The 20,284-nt window shown below is 42.1% G+C and overlaps 1 protein-coding gene across 1 annotated transcript in view; it reads left to right on the top strand.

Annotated features, from left to right (window-relative positions):
• Window positions 1-19,783, top strand: part of SYT14 (synaptotagmin 14) — a 400,327-nt gene extending 380,544 nt beyond the window's left edge. Inside the window, exons 7-9 of the mRNA XM_073628430.1 lie at window positions 3,070-3,259; window positions 11,289-11,345; window positions 17,673-19,783. Coding sequence (XP_073484531.1) covers window positions 3,070-3,259; window positions 11,289-11,345; window positions 17,673-17,986 — 561 coding nt within the window. The 3' untranslated portion in view covers window positions 17,987-19,783. The remainder of the gene's footprint in view (window positions 1-3,069; window positions 3,260-11,288; window positions 11,346-17,672) is intronic.
• The last annotated feature ends 501 nt before the right edge of the window (window positions 19,784-20,284 follow it).

The raw sequence follows: 20,284 nt of genomic DNA, 5'->3' as shown, positions 1-20,284 counted from the left end.
GAGTACACCGTGTGCTCAGGGAGAGGTCATGTGGTGATCACTAAGGAATCAGTACAGCGCTTTTTTGATGTTTATTGGCACCACAACATTAGTGGATTTGCTTGTTATAAGAACTGCACATGTGCACTTTATGTGATTTTTTTAATATGGATTGTTTGAATTTGTTGTGTTAGTTATATATATTCTAATATTTTTTTTTTAAATATATATTTCAAAAAACTTTTTACATTTATTTCACTTATTGATTTTCTATCACCCATGATGAATCGCTAGGGGGCATTTTCATTATTATTCATTTATTGATTGATTAAAAGTCCTATTATAGTTATTTAGTTGTTGGATATATATTTAGGGATGGTGCCTCCTATAGTGTGTTATTTTTTTTTTTTTAAACCCCACATCTTGAAAAAAAAAAAACATACTGTACATACTTACATAGGTCCAAGCTGGACCCATGTAGCTATGTACAAATTGCCATACCTGGAATTCTGATTTAATTGTCTGGTCACAGGCTGGAGATATAGAGGTAATCTAACTACAGTAAGGAAAAGTCAGATCACCAGGGTGACTGTGCTGCTTGACAGAAATACACATCCTTTGCAGGTAGAGCAGCTCCCATCATATATTAAATTAGTGTTTTGAACTTTGCCTGGAGTTCCACTTTAAAAAAAAAAAAAAATTCTAGTTTTGGACAGAGTGGAGATGGATTACAGCATCAGTTCAGTTTTTATTGCTGGGTCCCTGTTTGGGATACTTTTCTTTAGCTCCTAGTGCCACGTGGTATAAATATCTTCCCACTGAGACATTCCTTATTCTGCTAAAAGGAAGTGATGTCACAAAGAGGAGCAGCAACAAGTTGGTAGCATAGATGGACTGCATTGGTGGATCACCAGTCCTTTATTCAGGAGGTGGGTCACACAACAGCACAGGCCTGTTGGAAAGAAAAGCGACTGCATTGTGGCAGATGGGGTTGTAAATTTTGCCTTAAACATTGAAAAACAGGTCTAGTTTAACTTTCAGTTAGGCTTCCTCATAAAGCAAAAGATTGTTATGCCTTACTCCTGACAGGTATGGATAATGGCAAAATAGATGGACCATTTCATCTATGACTGCTGTCAATGCTGTATGATTTTCCAGCTTTATACTAAGTAAGGCGCTCACCATCATTTCAGCATACTAATGATGTTTATGAGCATGGGAAATACAAGCCACAAAGAGCTTGGGTGCCAAAATGTATTATATATCAAGTTATATAAGCATACCTGCTGTGACTGACACATTCTCTGTTCTGTCTGCTTAAATTAATGTCAAGTGATAGACAAGAGTGGATTGTTCGGAGAATATATCTTGTTGTGTTTTGCATGTTGTTCCCTCTTGTCCATGGAATACAAGGATGGTGGTGTACATAAAGATGGAAATGTTGAGATTTTGATTTGTTTATGCATGGAATCCAGTACATTAGGAACATGAACATAACATCCAGGATTACCTTGTGATATCCATCTGGTTTGGAGAAAGGTTCTGGCTTTCTAGAAATTAAACACAATTGTGTATACCAGCATGTTAAAAAAAATCATGTATTTCAATAGGTATGTTGGCTAACACCGCTGGCCCCTGTCCGTAAATTCTACCTACCTGGCTTTCTGTATTCTTTCTGAGTCTGTGATCTGGAACAAGCATGCAGAAAGTGAATGGATGCTTTTCCAGTCAAATAGAATATAAAGGGATACTTTAAATCAGGAGTTCCCAAACAATGGCCCGCAGGCTACATTTTACCCGCTACAAGATTTTACCCGACCTGCAGCAACTTACCCTGGTTGTGATGTGAATGGGGGCTCTGATGTAAAAAGGGTGCTGTGATGTGAAGGGGTACAGTGTTGGCCAGCACTACAGATGAAAATTATTTGGGGATACTTATTTCATATGATTGCAAAATGAGCACACAGTGTGGCCAGGCAGTGGGAAAAGCAAATAAAATAGTTATCGCTACAAGGGTCACAAGCAGGAGGAAGGAGGTCCTGATTCCTCTATATAGATCTTTAGTTATCATGACAGGGGTCACCAGCTGGATGAAGGAGGTCCTGATTCCTCTATATAGGTCTTTATTTCTAACTAGAGGGGTCACCAACAGGAGAAAGGAGGTCCTGATTCCACTATATAGATCTTTAGTTATCACTAGAGGGGTCCCCAAAAGGAGGTCCTGATTCCACTATATAGATCTTTAGTTATCACTAGAGGGGTCCCCAAAAGGAGGTCCGGATTCCACTATATAGATCTTTAGTTATCACTAGAGGGGTCCCCTAAAGGGGGTCCTGATTCCACTATATCAATCTTCAGTGAGACCTTATTTAGAATGCGTGTCCAGAAAGTGTCCAGTTCTGGAGACCTCACTTACAAAAAGATAGGACGAGTCCTGAGATGGGTAAGAAAAATGGCAAAAGTTGTGACTGTCGATGCCAAATTGGGGCTCTGATGTAAAGAGGGCTCTGATTTGATGGATGCTCTAATGTGAGTTGACTCTGATGTGAAAGGGGTACTCTGATGTGAAGGGAGGGCTCTGATGTGTAGGTGTGAGGGACTCAGAAGTGGAATGATGACTCTAATGTGAACAGGGGGCTCTAAAGTGAAAGGGGGAATCTGATGTAAAAGAGGAACTGTGATGTGAAGTTATTTATTCATTTATAAAACACTTTTTTTTTCATCCTGCAAAAATTAGTATAATATACAATGTGGCCCTCATATTGAAAAGTTTGGAAACCCCTGCTTTAATTGTTCTAAAATACATAGCAGAACATTGATACAAGGATTTATAAAATTACCAAGGAAGGATTTTTTTTATATCTGTTAAGGCATATTGGACCAGGTTTTATAAGGATTTTGCATCCATCCACATCAGCTGGCATGTACAAAGATTTATGTATTTTCTTTAAGGTTGAACTTGATGGACATATGTCTTTTTTCCAGCAGCATAACTATGTAACTAATTCTATCCCTCATCCAGTTTATCCAAGCAGGCTAGGTTTGTTCCTCTGCACACGGATCTCTGATAATCTCTGTTTGCGGTTGCAGGGCTGCGATTCCCAGATGAGTATGTCAGAAGTGTCGTGTATGGAGAGTTCTTCCTCCTGTCAATCACTGGTCCACAACACCGCTCCCGAAATCCTCATCGGTCTGCTTTATAACGCCACCACGGGCAGACTTTCTGCAGAAGTGATAAAAGGCAGCCACTTCAAAAACCTGTCAACCAACAGACCTCCCAGTGAGTGAAAAGCCTTTCTATTCTTCTTCTTAATGAGTTCTAGCACCAGGAGAATCTCTGCCTTTTCTAATTACACTTAAAGGACCAGTAAACCAACCAAGTACATTTTATTCATCTGTGTTATACATCAATTGAAACGAATTGCTCCTTAACACATCTCTCTGTGCAGCTTTGAGCTTTTTCAGTAGGATAAGAAAAATCTTATAAAGTGCAGTGAACCATAACAACCAATCAGAGTCTATATTTTACAATTTTAGTAAACTGGAATCCGATTGGTTGGGTTGCAGGCTAGTCATGTAAGCAAAGATTTTAATCTTTTCTTTAACCCCTGGAAAAGTGCAAATCATCCATTCAAAATAATGCTCCAAGGCAGGGTCCTGAGTTTAAAGGAGAACTCCAAACTCTAATGCCGCATACACACGAGTGGACTTTGTGGTAGACTTTGTCCTGCGGACTTTGACAGACTTTACGACGAACTTTCCGAATGAACGGACTTGCCTACACACGATCAACCAAAGTCCGACGGATTCGTACATGATGACGTACGACCGGACTAAAATAAGAAAGTTGATAGCCAGTAGCCAATAGCTGCCCTAGCGTAGGTTTTTGTTCGTCGGACTAGCATACAGACAAGCGGACTTTTTGACCAGACTTGAGTACGTCGAAAAGATTTGAAACATGTTGCATTTCTAGGTCTGTCGTACTTTTGGGGAAAAGAAATCCGCTGGAGCCCACACACAATCGAATTGTCCGACGGACTCCGGTCCGCAGGACCAAGTATGCCGTGAAGTCCAGTCGTGTGTACGCGGCATCATGTGTTGGCTCACCTTGTTGAAAACAAAGAAACTGTATTCTGGAGTTTTAACAATGACACTTTAATTCTTCAGCCCTCTACGGGGTCTGCTTTAAAAACTCTCTGGGGCTAAAGAGCTGCCTACTAATATCCATGCTCTTTCCACCATAATTGACAATCCACTAATCGGTCCAACGTGCCTCTTCTTTACTAGTATACAGGCCTTTTTATTTTTTGCAGATTTACAGATGATGGATTCATAGGATTCCTTTAGACTTCTTTATGTTATGCCGCGTACACACGGTCGGACTTTTCGTCTACAAAAGTCCGACGGACGCCGACGGACTAAAGCTGGCTGACAATCCGATCGTGTGTGGGCTTCCCCGGACTTTCAGCGGACTTTTCCAGCCTCAAATCTGACGGACTTTAGATTTGAAACATGCTTCAAATCTTTACGTCGTAACTACACCGGACCCAGAAATCCGCTTGTCTGTGTGCTAGTCCGACGGACAAAAACCCACGCTAGGGCAGCTATTGGCTACTGGCTATCAATTTCCTTATTTTAGTCCGGTGTACGTCATCACGTACGAATCCGTCGGACTTTTGTGTAATCGTATGTAGGCAAGTCCGTTCGTAAGAAAGTCTGCCGCAAGTCCGACAAAAGTCCGCCAAAAGTCTGACAAAAGTCCATCGAAAGTCTGTCGGACAGGCTGTCGGACTTTTGTAGCCGAAAAGTCCGACCGTGTGTACGCGGCATTACACTTCACCTAAATATGACTTACCAGTTTTGGCTGGTGCTGACAGTGCGGAGCTCTGGCCTGTTTTTATGCTTCCATTCTCCAGTGGCAGACTCTGCCTTCCTCAGCAGTCATTTTTGTCTCCTTTAGTTTTAAGCCAAGCAATGTAATCAGACTCCCAGCCAAATTTGCCATTTATTCATATATAGAGTATTTAGTGTAATGATAGACTTTTTTGCTGAGGCTGATGGAGATAATTACGGTCCTAGTGGTGAGCCATACTGTACTTGTAAACCAATAAATTAAGTTTTAGGTGGGCTTAAAGTGGTTGTAAACCCTTACATATACTCAGTGAAGTGTCTATCCTCAGCTGATACACAAATAAAACAAATCCTCCTACATAAGTTTTACCTGTTTTTCTGTAGTATTCCCTTCTCTAAATCTGTTCAAATTACTGAATTTTTACAACTTGTCTGAGAGTTTAGGAACAAAGTGGGGGGAGAGCTGAAGTTACACTCTGCAGAGCTCAGTGAGGGGAGCTCTGAGAGCTGATTGGAGGGAAGAGACACACCTCCATCACACAGCACACAGGAACAGAGCTAAGGCTGTCAATCAGCTGGAGATCCTCCCCTGACATCTTTTTTCTCTTGTTGTCAGGAAAACTTGTCAGAAGTGATTCATGCTGATAGCCGAGGAACGAGACAGCAGACAGAAAGGACACTTGCTTTTATATGAGACAAGTACACAATATAGAGGGATATGCTTTGTTCATATTTCATGTCTGAGGTTTTCAACCACTTTAACCTTTCTTTATTAAAAAGAACCTTTCACTAAAATCGGCTGCTCAATCCCCATAAACAGTGTCAGAAGCCACTAAATATCTGGGCTGAAAATGCTCTGTGACCCCATCACAGTGATCATGTGATCAAATGCTCAGATATTTGGTCATGTCATCTCTGCTGGTTAGAGGATCGTTCTCAGCACTCATTTCCCCTTCTGCAGCATATGTCATATGTCACATGACTGGCAACCATTTGATCTTGCAATATGAGTTTCTCCAGAGAAGGTAGGTAAACCGTGCCATCTGCTACTGTGCCTTCTGAGCTTAAGGGGCAGGTGAACAAAGGATTTTATTTTGCCGGTTAGGTTCACGTTAGTTATTGTTGCAATAATCCATTGTTAGGAAGGCTTTTCACTCTTCATACAAATAGGAATCTATAAGAAGCGTTAATAAAAATATTAATTTCCAAATTATCACTGACCAATGATGTTCATCGGCAGCTGCACATTGATGTGTCCGGCTTCTATCCCTTTGTTGTGGCCATGGCAGTTAGTCACTGGCCAGTGAGAGCAAACAGAGAATAAATGATCATGTGTACTGGCCCTGTGACCAGAAAACCTTATCGAATTGCTCGTTTTGACCCTGTGGAATTTATTGTCCTGTATAAGCTTGTTAGTCAAAACCTAGTCCAGGAATCTGTAGTCTGTTATTAAATAATTGATGAAAACTCCAAACTGTCAACTGGTCAACATCTGTGCTTTGCCTAAGAGCCCATTCACACAGGGGCAACACGACTTCCAGCACGACTTTGGGAAGCAACTTGGACACGACTTGAGTATGAATCACAGCACGACTTGGGGCAACTTACAACACAACTTGAAGTCGCCTCCAGGACAGGGAACTTTACAAGTGGCCAATCAGAGCTTATCAGCTGTGTGTGAGAAGGAGGGGGCTGGCTGTTTAGTGGAGGAAATTACTTTCTGTTTCTTTTCTGCTTCCTGTAAAGTTGCCTCAGTACGAACAGTGATCAGACTTGGAGGCAACTTCCATTGAAATCAATGGGTACAAGTTGCCTTCAAGTCGGATTGAAGTAGTACAGGAACCTTTTCTGAAGTCGGAGCGACTGCAGTAGTGTGCATTAAGACAGATCCATTCACTTACATTGATTTTTTCGTGTAGTGCGACTTGAGGCGACTAGGGGCGACTTGGGGCGACTTGAAGTCGGATCCAAAGTTGCCCCTGTGTGAATGGGCTCTTATGCCGCGTACACACGGTCGGACTTTTCGTCTACAAAAGTCCGACAGCCTGTCCAACAGACTTCCGACGTACCTTCGGCGGACTTGCGGCAGACTTTCTTACGAACGGACTTGCCTACACACGACCACACAAAAGTCCGACGGATTCGTACGTGATGACGTACACCGGACTAAAATAAGGAAGTTCATAGCCAGTAGCCAATAGCTGCCCTAGCATGGGTTTTTGTCCGTCGGACTAGCACACAGACGAGCGGATTTCGGGGTCCGTCGTACTTACGACGTAAAGATTTGAAGCATGTTTCAAATCTAAAGTCCGTCGGATTTGAGGCTAAAAAAGTCCGTTGAAAGTCCGGAGAAGCCCACACACGATCGGATTACCAGCCAGCTTTAGTCCGTCAGCGTCCGTTGGACTTTTGTAGACGAAAAGTCCGACCGTGTGTACGCGGCATAAGGGTTTTGTTTTGTAATCTGTGTTACAGTGAGAACTATAAATAAGGCCAGTATGTTGGCAATGGATGCTATAGTGAAGAGACTGTTAGACTGTGTTAATCTAAAACCATGTATATCATCCCTGTAAATTAAAATTGAACTCTAGGGAAAAATGTTTTAGCCTTGCAACGGGCCCCCCTCCCACTGCAACAGCTATCTGCTCCTTTTGGCCAGAGGATGAAGAATAAGGTGATATACTTACCTTATTCATCAATTTATTTCACTCTGCAATGTTCGACACTCCGGGTTGTGGGCAGACCCTTGTCATTCTCCTGTACAATGCAGGACTACTGGTACTACCTTGTAAGGGATGACATCAGAAGTCTGAGATCATTTGGGCAGCAAAGGTAAGAGGCTTTTGAGGACCAGTTGCTTGCAGGAGCGAATATTAAAGTGGTTGAAAGGCCACTATGTTATGATAATACATTCCTATCTGTTAGATAACGGTATGTGCCCCACTGTATGTGCAGTATACAAAATATGCAGATTTCTACCTTATTTCAGAGCTCCTCCCGGCGCTCACGTGACCGCTTTCCTCTCCCAGGCTGACAGCTACAGCGGGAGGGGCCGAGAACTCCCGCTGACATCAGCTGGGAGGAGGGTAGGAAAGGAGGAGTTTGTGAGTGCCGGGAGGCGCTTTGAAGCAAGATAGAAATCTGCATATTTTTTTATACAGCAAATACAGTGGGGCACATATCGTTATCTAACACTGGGGATTGTATGAATATAAAATAGTTATTATAGTAGCAGGAAGGGGAGGGGAGCAGAGTGGCACTATCACTAGCTGACAGGCAGGGAGGGGGGGAGGACAGAGGAGAGACAGCGGATGACGGAGACATGTAAACTGACCACAATGTCAGGGCTCAGCAGCCATGATATACTGTGGTCAGTTTACAGGGGGAAGGGCAGGATTAGCTGGGTATTTTAGGTTATACAGGGGACCAAATTACACAGCACAAGCACTGTGCTGGTATGCATGCCTTAAAGTGGATGTAAACCAAATGTCATCCTTTCTAAACTACTGCCATAGGGGTTATCTATAAGGATATACATGCCTCCTGCATGTATCCTTACCTGTCAAATGTCTCCCTTCTGTCTGTTATTAGACCTGAAAAACTGCATATTCTGTGGGTGGGTCTGTTGTCTGGAGCTCGGTGGGTGGAGTCGTGATGTCAGTAGACTCCCCGCCCACCTCTACACTCCCCTTGTCAATATGCATTTTCTCCTATTTATTTCTAATACTGAACTTCTGCTATGATCTCTAACATCCAGTGAAAAGACAGGAAAGTAACCACATGACTTCAGCATGCCAAATCATGCTGAGGTGTGGAACAGCCAATCCTGGCAGAGCTGCTGAAGAAAGGAGTGGGGGAGGGAATTAAAAAATAATGCATGTGTCTTAGGCTGTCACTCACAGCAAGGGGGAGTATTTGACAAAGTTTTTCTCAGTTTGTCAAGATTTTTCTCACTGAACAATAAAAGAGGATTGCTCAGAGATGGATTAACTCTGTGTGGCAAGACTGGGCTCAAATGATAGGAAATCTTATACTCTACAGTATGATTTTAAAAAAAAATCGGGTTTACATCCACTTTAAGGGAACAGGATCAATTTTTTTTTTTTTCTTAGGCTTACAAACATTTTAAGGCAAGTATATCACCTTATCATCATCCCCCAGGCAAAATGAGCAGTTCACCCTTGCAATGGGGAGGGGGACTCACAGCAGGGGTAAATCTTTTTTCCGTGGAGTTCAGCTTTAAGCTCTTCTTGCATCATGTAAAGTTAGTAAAGTGGCAGCTTGAATGTGCCCTCAGCCCTGAACCCCAAAGTATAGTGTAGTATGAATATTCTAACTTCTGCTGTTAAGGAAAATCACTGTGCTACAGAGGAAAAAGATTTGGGAGTACTTATTTGAGATGATTGCAAAATGAGCAAACGGTGTGACCGAGCAGTGGGAAAAGCAAATAGAATTCTAGAGTGTATCATTAGAGGTGTCACCAACAGGAGGAAGGAAGTCCTGATTCCTCTATACAAATCTTGAGCTAGACCCCCACTTAGAATACTGTGTGCAGTTCTGGAGACCTCACTTATAAAAAGAGATTGGCAAGATAAAATGAGTTTAGAGATGGGCTCTTTTCTAAAAATGCGAGCTGCCTTGCTGTCTTGCTCTTCTCCTGGCTTCCATACCATTGGAGACACTGAGGCAGAACAAGTATGCAGATAAGCACTTTCTGCATACTTCTTTGCGGTCTAAGATTGAATAAGTGCTGAAAGCAGAGAGAGCCTGGTAACTAGCATTTTATAAAGAGGGCCCAGATGTACATGTTTTCTTTCCAGTACTACATATATGCACAAACACTTGCTTGTTAAATATCAGTAGGCGTTAGGCAGCAAAATCCCCTTTCCTCCTCAATGAAGTTCTCATCTCTAATTTGTGGTTACTGTTGGTGTCACACTAGTGTTACTCCTGATCGGTTTCTGGAACAAACGATTTATTGGTTCATTTCAACTCCGCAGTCCAGTAACTTAACATGTCAGCAGACAAATAATAAAAAAAAAAATCCTTTTGGGCAGACATATCACTTAATTTGTCTTATGGTTTCATGTTGTGTAACTTCAGGATCAAAACAAATATTTTCCTTTGAACTATTTCACTACCATTCGGGCTGGTTCATTGAAATGACGAGATGCATCTTGCATATACAGCTCACCTTCTGCCATTCCACAGCAGCTAAATAGAATTTGTGTGCTAGTATTAGGCTACCTTTATATCTATGAGTAAAAGGAGCCAAGATTAAATGCTGATCCCCAGTAAGGTTATATTTATATTTCTTATGCCAAGTGAACAGTACACCTCTTGCTCATAAGTATGGTGGTGTACACAAAATCTTCCTACAGATCCATATTCTGGTTCCAGATACACACGCACCATGCCTTGCTGCCCTCACAAGACTGGGGAAGTCTCAACAACCAACTGAAGAAAACACAAGGAAGAGAGGGAACACCAGCCTAGCACATTATCTCAATAACCATTTATTAATAAATGAGAAGAATGAATATCTAATTACAAATGGTACAACAGAAAAAGCTCATCAGGAAATTACATTTGTACAGTCCACTCAGCGTGCTCATAGGTCTTGGGAGGATGTACCCTAGTTTCAAAGGGTAAACCCTCATCTTCAGATCCGAAGCCTGGTTATGTTGCGAACTAACATTTTACCTGTAGATTTCAAATATTTCATTTTTAAAGCTTGATAGCCCAACCTTTGTTGACCTCCTATGCAGAGTGACAGGGAGAGGGGACCTATGAGACCATTGTGTATAGAAGCTTTTGTGAGATAGAATAGGGCAGTCACCAACATACCCCAATCTCCGACTGCATTTATATAACGTGTAAAGGGTGGTACTAACGGGTGGAGCATGATTCCTAAATTCTTCCAACAAGCTAGTGCCTGTATTAGCATTTTGCAACCTGGCAGCTCGACAATAGCCAACTCTTTAAAAGAAATAAGTCAGATTAAGGTAAAGAATTAATGTTGGGGCCCATTATAAATAAAAACAGACCAACCGCATTACATAGCAATTTATAAACTGCAGTAATTTTGCTTTATAAAGTTGCATGGGCAAGCACATGGATTGACATTGGCATTCACGAAAATGCACAGGAAGCAGTCTCTGTGCATAGCAATGTCCACTCCTTATCTACACTGGTTTCTTAACCACAGTTTCATTCATCTCTAAAGAGTAGCGTAATTTCTCATTCATTCACCAAAGCCTGTCTAGCTGCAGAGCAAGTACAAAATGGTAATCAATATTCAGCCTGTTTCTCTGAGCAAACCTTTCAAACCTTCGGTCTAAGCCCCAACCCAGGGCTGCAGTATCTGGTACTGTAATGGTCAACCTCTAACCTTTAACCCTCTCTCACCCAACTCTTGTAATTTATTTCTTTTTCTGCTTCCTACCCTCTGTTGTCAGATGGACTGTTCTGTTGTCTTAAACACTTGATAGGTGGACAGGTTTATATAATTCGAGGTGAGTCCCATAGAGGCAAGCTTGGATGTTGTCTTTATCATGCCCGGGAAAACTTGCCAGCAGTAAAGCTGTCCACCATATTGTTTTGTTTTTTTGTTCAGATATGTCTGTTACCTGTAGTACACCTAATGGGTTTGTTGATGGTACCAATCTCTGCTGATGGATGAAGGTTTACAGACTGCATATAAATATCTCCAAATACAATCACAATGATGTAGTAATCTTACATTACCTAAAGGCAGGATATAAAACTCTGACTTAGTCAAAAATAATATACTATTATGACTAAAAAGTTAATGAATACTTAAAGCAGAATTTAGGCCAACAGTTAAATATATGGGGGAGGATTTACTAAAACTGGTGCACTCAGAATCTGGTGCAGCTGTGCCTGGTAGCCAATCAGCTTCTAACTTCCGCTTGTTCAATTAAGCTTTGACAATAAAACCTGGAAGCTGATTGGTTTCTATGCAGAGCTGCACCAGATTTTGCACTCTCCAGTTTTAGTAAATCAACCCCATGGTTTTATATACTGTTTAACCCAAAAAAGGATTTGCAACTCTCTTTAGAAACAGAGATGGGACTAAAGCAATCAAGAAGTCTTCCAACTGAATTGGTACATAGCACAGCAAGACCTTCCTAGTATAGAAGGCCTTCACATGTCTCATTTCATCACATATCCCAAAAATAAGAAGATTATTACTCCTTTTTGGACAGTGGGCAAGGCCATGCCTTATGCATTATGATCTACCAGCCAGATATACATTCAGAACCGCTGGTATATAGTGGAAATATTTCCTAATATAGAGCCATTTATTTTAAACCACATACAGCTAATTTCAGGCGTTTTGACCATCATCAGTGCAGTGTATGGAAAACCATAACTTCTGTGGAGATGGGCTGGAGAAGGGCTGTGGGGCAAACAAGACAGTGGGGTTAATTTACTAAAACTGGGGGGTACAAAATCTGGTGCAGCTGTGCATGGTAGCCAATCAGCTTCTAACTTCAGCTTGTTCAATTAAAAGATAAGTTCACTTTCAAAAGAAAGAAAAGGAACATTTTTTACCGGTAAAAAAAATGTGCATTTATAATTTTTTGTTGCAGGAGCCTTGAAAGCAATGCACCAGCGATCAGCAGATTGCTGATGCCATGCAGGTTTCCTGTACACTGTCAGTGTATCGGCTTACCCGTACATCCCTTATGGGTAAGCTGATACTCCCTGACAGGAAGACTCAATGAACTATCACGGCACTTCACAGCGCCGTAGTGGTTCACTGAGAACTACAAGCCGACAGCCGCTAAGGATGTCGGGGCTTGTAGTTCATTCAGACACACGGAGCTGTGTGATTGAATGACGCAATCACGTGGGCAGAGCTCTACACGGCCAAGCTGATTTTTAAACAGTGGAACTTCTCCCCGTACTGCTACCACAGGGAGGTTGGGCAGCAGGCAGTAGCTGCAGCACTGGGAACATGTTACACGTTCCACCTTAAAATCGGGGAAACGTAACATTTTCCCAAAGGTGTACTTATCCTTTAAGCTTTGACAAACAAAAACCTGGCAGCTGATTGGTTTCTATGGAGAGCTGCACCAGATTTCGCACTCTCCAGTTTTAGTAAATCAATCCCAGTATACCCATACAGGTTATGGTGAGAGGGGACTAAAGCGGGCTGAACAAGAGAAATCACTTGCTTCGCTCCTGCATCCCTGATAGATGAATTTCCCATGTCAGCTATTGTATTCTGACAGCAAATCAAATGCAGGGACTGTTTGGCTGAGAATGTTTCAAACTTTTGACAAAAGGCGATTAAAAAATTTGCTTTTGTTCAGCCTGGTGGTGCCAGCTAGGCCACCCACAAAAAAAAAAATGTGCTAAATTCAGCAGGAATCTGCCAAAATATGATCCATGTATGGCCAGCTTTACTGGAAATGCAACCAATTGTCCATGCAACCCATCTTGCAGAAGTCACAGGACACAGTGAAGATGAACCAGTGAATACTGCAATTATCTTCTTGACTGTGTTGTGTAGCACAAGTGTGTGAATTACGAGAGGGTTGCTAATTCTTTGGCAAATAAAACCGTATCCAAATATGTATTTTGATTTTCGGTTTAGCTGTTTGTTGCAGTTCTGTTTTAAAAGTATCTCTACTTCTGCCATCATCACACATAGTAAAAGGCAGTTGAAGTACCCTCGGATGTGTCAAATGGGTAAAGGGTTTTTTTTTTTTTTCTGACAGCCAGGAAAAAAGCTAGTCTTAACTTGCAATTATCCTGCATTGTCCATTTTAACCCAGCATGACTGTAATTTCATGACTCAGTATTAGACACACATCCTTTTTTTTTTTTTTTTTTTTTTGTACGTTTCATAATACCAAGCCATCTAGCACACATTTGGCACACATCTCCTATGACTGGAAGCCACCCCAGGACATAATTGTTCTTTCTTCTCTTCAACAGCTTTCTGTCGTTGCCACTGAAAATGACCATATTTTTTTTTTTTTTTTTTTACAAAGCCACATGAGGCTGTTAGCTCAAATCTTCTCTGTCTACAGCATGAATATTTGTGCAACATCTATAACCAGATAGGAGACAAATGTGATAAAATTGCAGTCTGAAAGCATTCAAGGGATGCTTGGCTCCAGATCTGATGCATTTAACCCTAGCAGAGCCCGACGGAACCAGGGACGCAAATCCTACGCTGGTGTGTCAGCCTCTTGCTGTGCTGGAAGGGTTAAAGCCAAGATCTGTGAGGCTAAACCTCATCCATGCAGAGTGATCCTCATCAGTCTCCATATTTGGCATTACATCCTCAGCTGTTCTGATGTCATCATTGCACTTCTGTTCCTTGACCCCCCCACCACCACCACCACCCCCTTCCCTTTCATGAATTGTTCTCATTCCCCCTGTTTATGTCGTTTTAGTCTCCAAAAACGCAGTGGTATGCTTGAAGTGTTGTGGCTAGACAAAGCTTGCTCGGTGTTAGTAACGCTATATTATTTCGCTTAGAGCAACGATTAAGAATGCAAGAGGATTATGAGGTATACCTCATATGCTAATGCAGCTGGCTGAACTGTACTGAGCCAAGACTAATATTCTATGTCTATAATTGTTTTCTCTTATTTCTTCCAGTGTTAAACTTTTAAACCTTTAATTTTCCTATTGGCATGTTATAAAGTACACCTGTCCTTTTGCAAACAATTAGCAATATGCTGGAAAGGAAGAGAGCAGGGATGTGTATACACCTCTTGTATTTTATTTATGTAGTTTTAGCATTAATGAAGATTTTTGTGTATTTTTGGAAATATAATGGTATGGCTCTCCTCCATAGATGTGCGCACAGGGTGTCACCCTGTGTGGCGTAGATTCCCACCGCTCAGACTCCTGATATTTCACCAAATCCCCCTAACAGGGCTCCTAAAAAAAGTTGTAAAAAAATAATTAAAAAAATAAAATAATAAAGGATAAAAACTACTGACATCATCCATCATCACACCAGTCTCTGCCCTAATGAAACTGTCTGCTGCTCTACTGACATCCTCAGGATATATGCACATGCACAAACATATGTGTTTGAGCTTTGGGGTGCACATCCTAATGCAATAGGCTGTGCACACCTATGCTCTCCTCCTATACCTTTAAAGGGTGACTTTAAAGGTATAGGGTTGCGCAGCCACCTGTCAAGATCTTCTCTGTCAGGCCTTCAAAAGCTCACCCATCTCTCAGTTCAATCCCAGTTCTTCATGTGAGTGTTGAGGATCAGAGTTGATCCGCCACTATTCCCACCCTGGACACTAGCACTTATGCTCTGAAAAGCCTAAAGTGAGCCTGTACTTTTTCCCCTTTCCCCATTGATGCTTACTTTTACAGTGTTCACCCACCTGAGGCAAGTTCTGTGTAAATAGTCCACCTGGTCAGAGCCTACACAGGTCTAAAGACCTTTCTGTTGCCACATAACATTGATCAGGGCTAATAACTAGCCACTCAGGCAACCAGTGGTGTGCATGGGCGGAAGGTAAGAAAAGCAGCTATTACTCCATACCTGAAATTACCAACCCCTTCACTTGCTTCCAGTGGGCAAAGAACATATCAGGGCTGGACTGTCAAGTCAACCTGTTTCTTTCCCTTTAATGGGTAAAGTACAGGTTCACTTTAAAAGAAGACCAAATAATCACAGAGAGAAAATGGAGGAATAAACTAGTGTTAAAAAGCAGGTATCCGTAATCCTTCTCCAGTTTTTTTCTGTGGTGCCTTAATTTTTCCCTGGGAAATAGCTGTGCTTATCACATCTAACTATTCCTCATCCTAACATTCTGAGTCTTCTACGCAGACACAATAGGGCAGAGCTTAAAGTGTAGGTCTGGGCAAAAAAAAAATGCAATATACACTATATTACCAAAAGTATTGGGACACCTGGCTTTACACACATAAACTTTAATGGCATCCCAGTCTTTGTCCATAGGGTTCAATATTGAGTTAGCCCACTCTTTGCAGCTATAACAGCTCCAACTCTTCTGAAATTGCTGTCCACAAGGTTTAGGGTTGTGTCTATGGGAATGTTTGACCATTCTTCCAGAAGCACATTTATGAGGTCAGCCACTGATGTGGACGAGAAGGCCTGGCTCGCAGTCTCCACTCTAATTCATTCCAAAGGTCTTCTGTCAGGTTGAGGTCAGAACTCTGCAGGCCAGTCAAGTTCCTCCACCCCGAACTCGCTCATCCATGTCTTTATGGACCTTGCATTGTGTACTGGTGTACAGTCATGTTGGAACAGGAAGGGGCCATCCCCAAACTCTTCCCACAAAGTTGGGAGTGTGAAATTGTCCAAAATGTCTTTGTATACTGACGCCTTAAGAGTTCCCTTCACTGGAACTAAGGGGCCAAGCCCAACCCCACACCATAATCCCCCTCCACCAACTGATTTTTACCAGTGCACAAAGCAAGTGAAAACTCCAGCAGTGTTGTCAGCTCTGTTTAGTTCTACTAGAGTTGAGCCACAGAACACCTACTCTCTTGATGTCATCAAGTAAAGTACAATGCATGGACAATAGCCAAAAGCCCCACATTGTAAGTGAGGATGCAGAGGGACCAGAGGCAGAGGGAGAAGAGTTGAGCAGCAGCTACTGGGGGAGTGAGGGATGAGGTAAGTAAAGGTCCTTTTCTTAGCACCCTAGGCCTTAACAAGCTGCTTATTTCCCCCCTGCAGGGGGAGCACCACTTCAAAGTAATGTTTTTTGTGTTTTCCAGAGTTCAGCTTAAAGGGACAAAACATGAGGAAATATGGATGCATTGCAGGGATGTAGCAAATATATTTTTGGTGTTTTTCTGCCCAAACATACACTACATTCCTTGTAGCTCCTAAAGCTCCTCCTTTCTGAAACCACAGGATAAGAGTGACTGGACCTGCAGCAGTTTACTGATTAAATAAAGTGACTTACTTTTACTGGGTCTGAACCAGTTTGGATCAGTATTCCAGTAGAACAGCAAACTCTATGTGTGCCGTTATTTATAATAATCATCTACCAGACATGCAGTGGTGCTGGGAGCCCCCTGTTCCATGCATTGGACAGTTAAGTACAGCCAAAGTTCATTTGGCTGTACTTCTCCTGTGGATCACAGAAGTGCAGTTCGTTCTACACTCCTGTGACCCGTTTTCAGCTGACATCACAGAGCCGTTCCAGGGTTGGTAAAGATTGCGACCATATGGTCTGGATCCACCTACATGCCTGGACTGGACTGAGAGCCTAAGACGGCCACTCCCGCCCCCTCCACAGCCCAGCCGCTCCAGTGAGCACAGGGGGCAGAGCAGAGAGCTGGTGACTGACAGACACCAGCTCTCTGCTCACGGAGCTGTGAGAACCGAGCAATCAGCCATGCTTGATCGCTCTGTTCTCAGTGTTAGAGCCAGCAGGGGACGCATGCAGCATCGAACCGGACCATCCACCTAGGTAAGTATGAATAAAAAGAAAAAAGAAATCTCATACTTCTCTTTTAAACTGAAAGAGCCAAAATTGACAATTAACTTAGAAATTTTAGCATGCATTCCAACATTAAATACAGCTCCTCCTTTTTACCAGCCTAGAGCCAACAGTACACTAAATAGTACAATACACTAAAATCTTCATGTTCGAACCGAAGGCACAGTCTACTCCCTTTACTCTCCTCCTTCACAGCATAGAGGTGCACATTGAATATTGCAGCAGATCTGAATAAATTATTTTCTTTTGTTCATATGAATGGTATACACCATATCCTTCCCAAGCGATGCATTGAACACTAACAAGCCATGACAATATAGCTCCTATACTAAACTATCTCATTGCTTTTTATAGATACCTACGTAAAGTTAACACTGCTGAATTCCATGGGCCAGGAAATGTCAAAATGTAAGACATCAACGCGAAGAGGCCAGCCCAACCCCCTGTACAAAGAAACCTTTATTTTCCAAGTAGCCCTGTTTCAGCTGTCGGACGTGACTCTCATATTGTCTGTCTATAACAAGCGCAGCATGAAGCGCAAAGAGATGATAGGTTGGATATCCCTAGGTTTGAACAGCTCAGGCGATGAAGAGCTCAGTCATTGGACTGAAATGAAAGAGTCAAAAGGACAGCAAGTATGTAGATGGCACACGCTGCTTGAATCCTAATTGCCGTCAGGAGGTCTCTTGTGACTCAAGAGAGCTCATCTGCTCTTTTGAAAGGACAGGATGTAATTTAGCCACCTGCAGAAGATTGCTCCTTGCAGGTAATGGGTTTGACATGCCGCGGAAAGCTCAGTACACATCAGAGATGAGGTTTCACGCACAGTAGTGCGCTCTCCCCGGACGTTTGAGCGGAGATGGATAGAAGACGTGAGCCACAGCAAACCGGATCTGTAGACATGATATCAACCACTTCTTTAGGTGCTTTTCCTATTTTGTCTGATGAAACTGTTTTGTACAATGTCCCCGCTGATTAACATGACCCGTCCTGGTTCTATAAAATGGAAGAGTAACAAAAAAAAAAGAACCTTTGAAGGCACAGATGCCTTTAGTTTGGTTTTCAGTCTTTTATTTTTACAGCAATGTGCAACTTTGTTAGCGTTCTCTTCTATTTCTGTTCTTGCAGGGAGTAGTAAGGTAGAAATGCTACATACCACCAGTACTTACTAGTTAGCCTAGAGCTACGTGGGCGATTTTTAATCACCAGTGAGAGGTTTAACTCCTTCTGGGCAATTGCTTCATTTGCAGTGCATTGATTTTAACTGAAGCATTTGTCAAGGGTTAAATCTCTTACTAACCAGTGATTTCAATCACTCATGTAGCCCTATCCTAACCTGTAGTGGCCTTAGGATATTTTAGATTGATTGGAGGCTTGAAGGCTGAACCACCCACTGTGGAAATATTACTGCATCAGAGTTTCCAGCTGCCACCCGCTGCAATTAATAGGAGGACTTACTCTTATCGCTGTGGTTTATGTCGGGGGTACAAGGTTAGCACTCCTGCCTTGCAGAATCCTATGTTTAATTATGCTAGGGACTCTATATGCAAAGAATATACATATTCACCCTGTGTTTGTGTGGGTTTACTACCCTAATCCAAAATATTAGATTTTATGTTCCTTCCAAATCAGCCCCATAGCGTGTATGGCTGGAACCAAACCAAATGGTGGTATTCCTTGTAGAACACTGTGGAATTAGTGTCCACATATAGATTCATTTTACCTTTTAGTGATTGCAGCTGGAATAGCAAGACTCCCTTGCTTGGCAGCTAGGAACTCTAGCTGGTAGATATTGCCGCTGGTGTCCTCGAGAGACAGAAGTGTGTAATGGGTTGTTCAGCTCATCAAAATGCAATCAGGGCAGACATGTCAATCATGGTTGGTTTTGCCAAGCATGAATGTTTTGACCGATTCTGATCAGGCTCTATCTTCAGAGCAAGTAACTGATTATGCACGTTGAATTTATTTAAATGTCCAGATTTTTCTACAATCCAAAAACTTTGGTTAAGTTTAACAACTGTTTTCTTCTGACAAAATTGTCCTGTCAGTATTCTTTAGCCTGAGGTAAGGACATTAGATTGTAAGCTCCTTTGGTGCAGGGACCAATATAAAAGAATAAATGCTGTGTGACTGTACAGCTTTGCATACTATGTTGGTTTTACATAATAAGCACAAAAATTTTCTAAGCTAAACCATAGGCATAGTACATTCAGAATTATAGGATATGTTCAACTTTGAGATCAATACTAAAGTTTATCTCCAGGCAAATATAAAATCACAAATAAAGCAGTTATGTATTTATAAAAAAAAAAATTATTTATAAATGCAACTTGTTTAAGTACTTTAATCTGTCTTGATATAAGCCTCCTATGATCCCCCATAAAGTACCACCCAGTCTTGAATAGAGAGGTCCAGCACTAGGAACCAATCAGGCTTTGCAACAGTTGTCATGTGCTGGCAGAGAACCTGTGACAGAAGAAGTAAACACAGGCAGGACTTCAACAGTGTGCTGTTTCCCCTTAGTTGTCCAATCGGTAAACTGGGGTTGTCAAGTCCCATTGTAGAGCTGTAGTTGCAGGGGATGTGGAGGGGTGGCTGGATAGCAAGGCTGAATGCAGATAACTAACAGTTCTCATATATATAAAAGAACTCTATTTAGTTGTTTACAGCTTTAAAGCGGTAGCAAAGTCCTTGAAGAACAAAAAAAAGTCCACCTGCAAGTTACTGATATAATGTGCTAGTATGCACCGCATACTAGCACATTATGGCATACTGACATTATGGCTTAAAATGAAGCCCTCCAGCGGCGTGCTGTCCACTGCCAGGGCTTCCATCCTCACCTGGTCTTCCTTCCAGGTTTGCAGGCTCTGGCTGTATGAATGGCTGAGCCATGATGGCATCACTTCCATGCATGTGTGCAGGAGTCCGTTACAGCAGAGAGCTCTGAAGATACGGCACAGGTTTGT

The sequence above is a fragment of the Aquarana catesbeiana genome, linkage group LG04, assembly GCF_042186555.1.
Source record: "Aquarana catesbeiana isolate 2022-GZ linkage group LG04, ASM4218655v1, whole genome shotgun sequence".
In the NCBI taxonomy this organism is placed as follows: Eukaryota; Metazoa; Chordata; class Amphibia; order Anura; family Ranidae; genus Aquarana; species Aquarana catesbeiana.
Note: the sequence above shows the minus strand (reverse complement) of the source record. Positions and strands in the feature narration are given on the sequence as shown.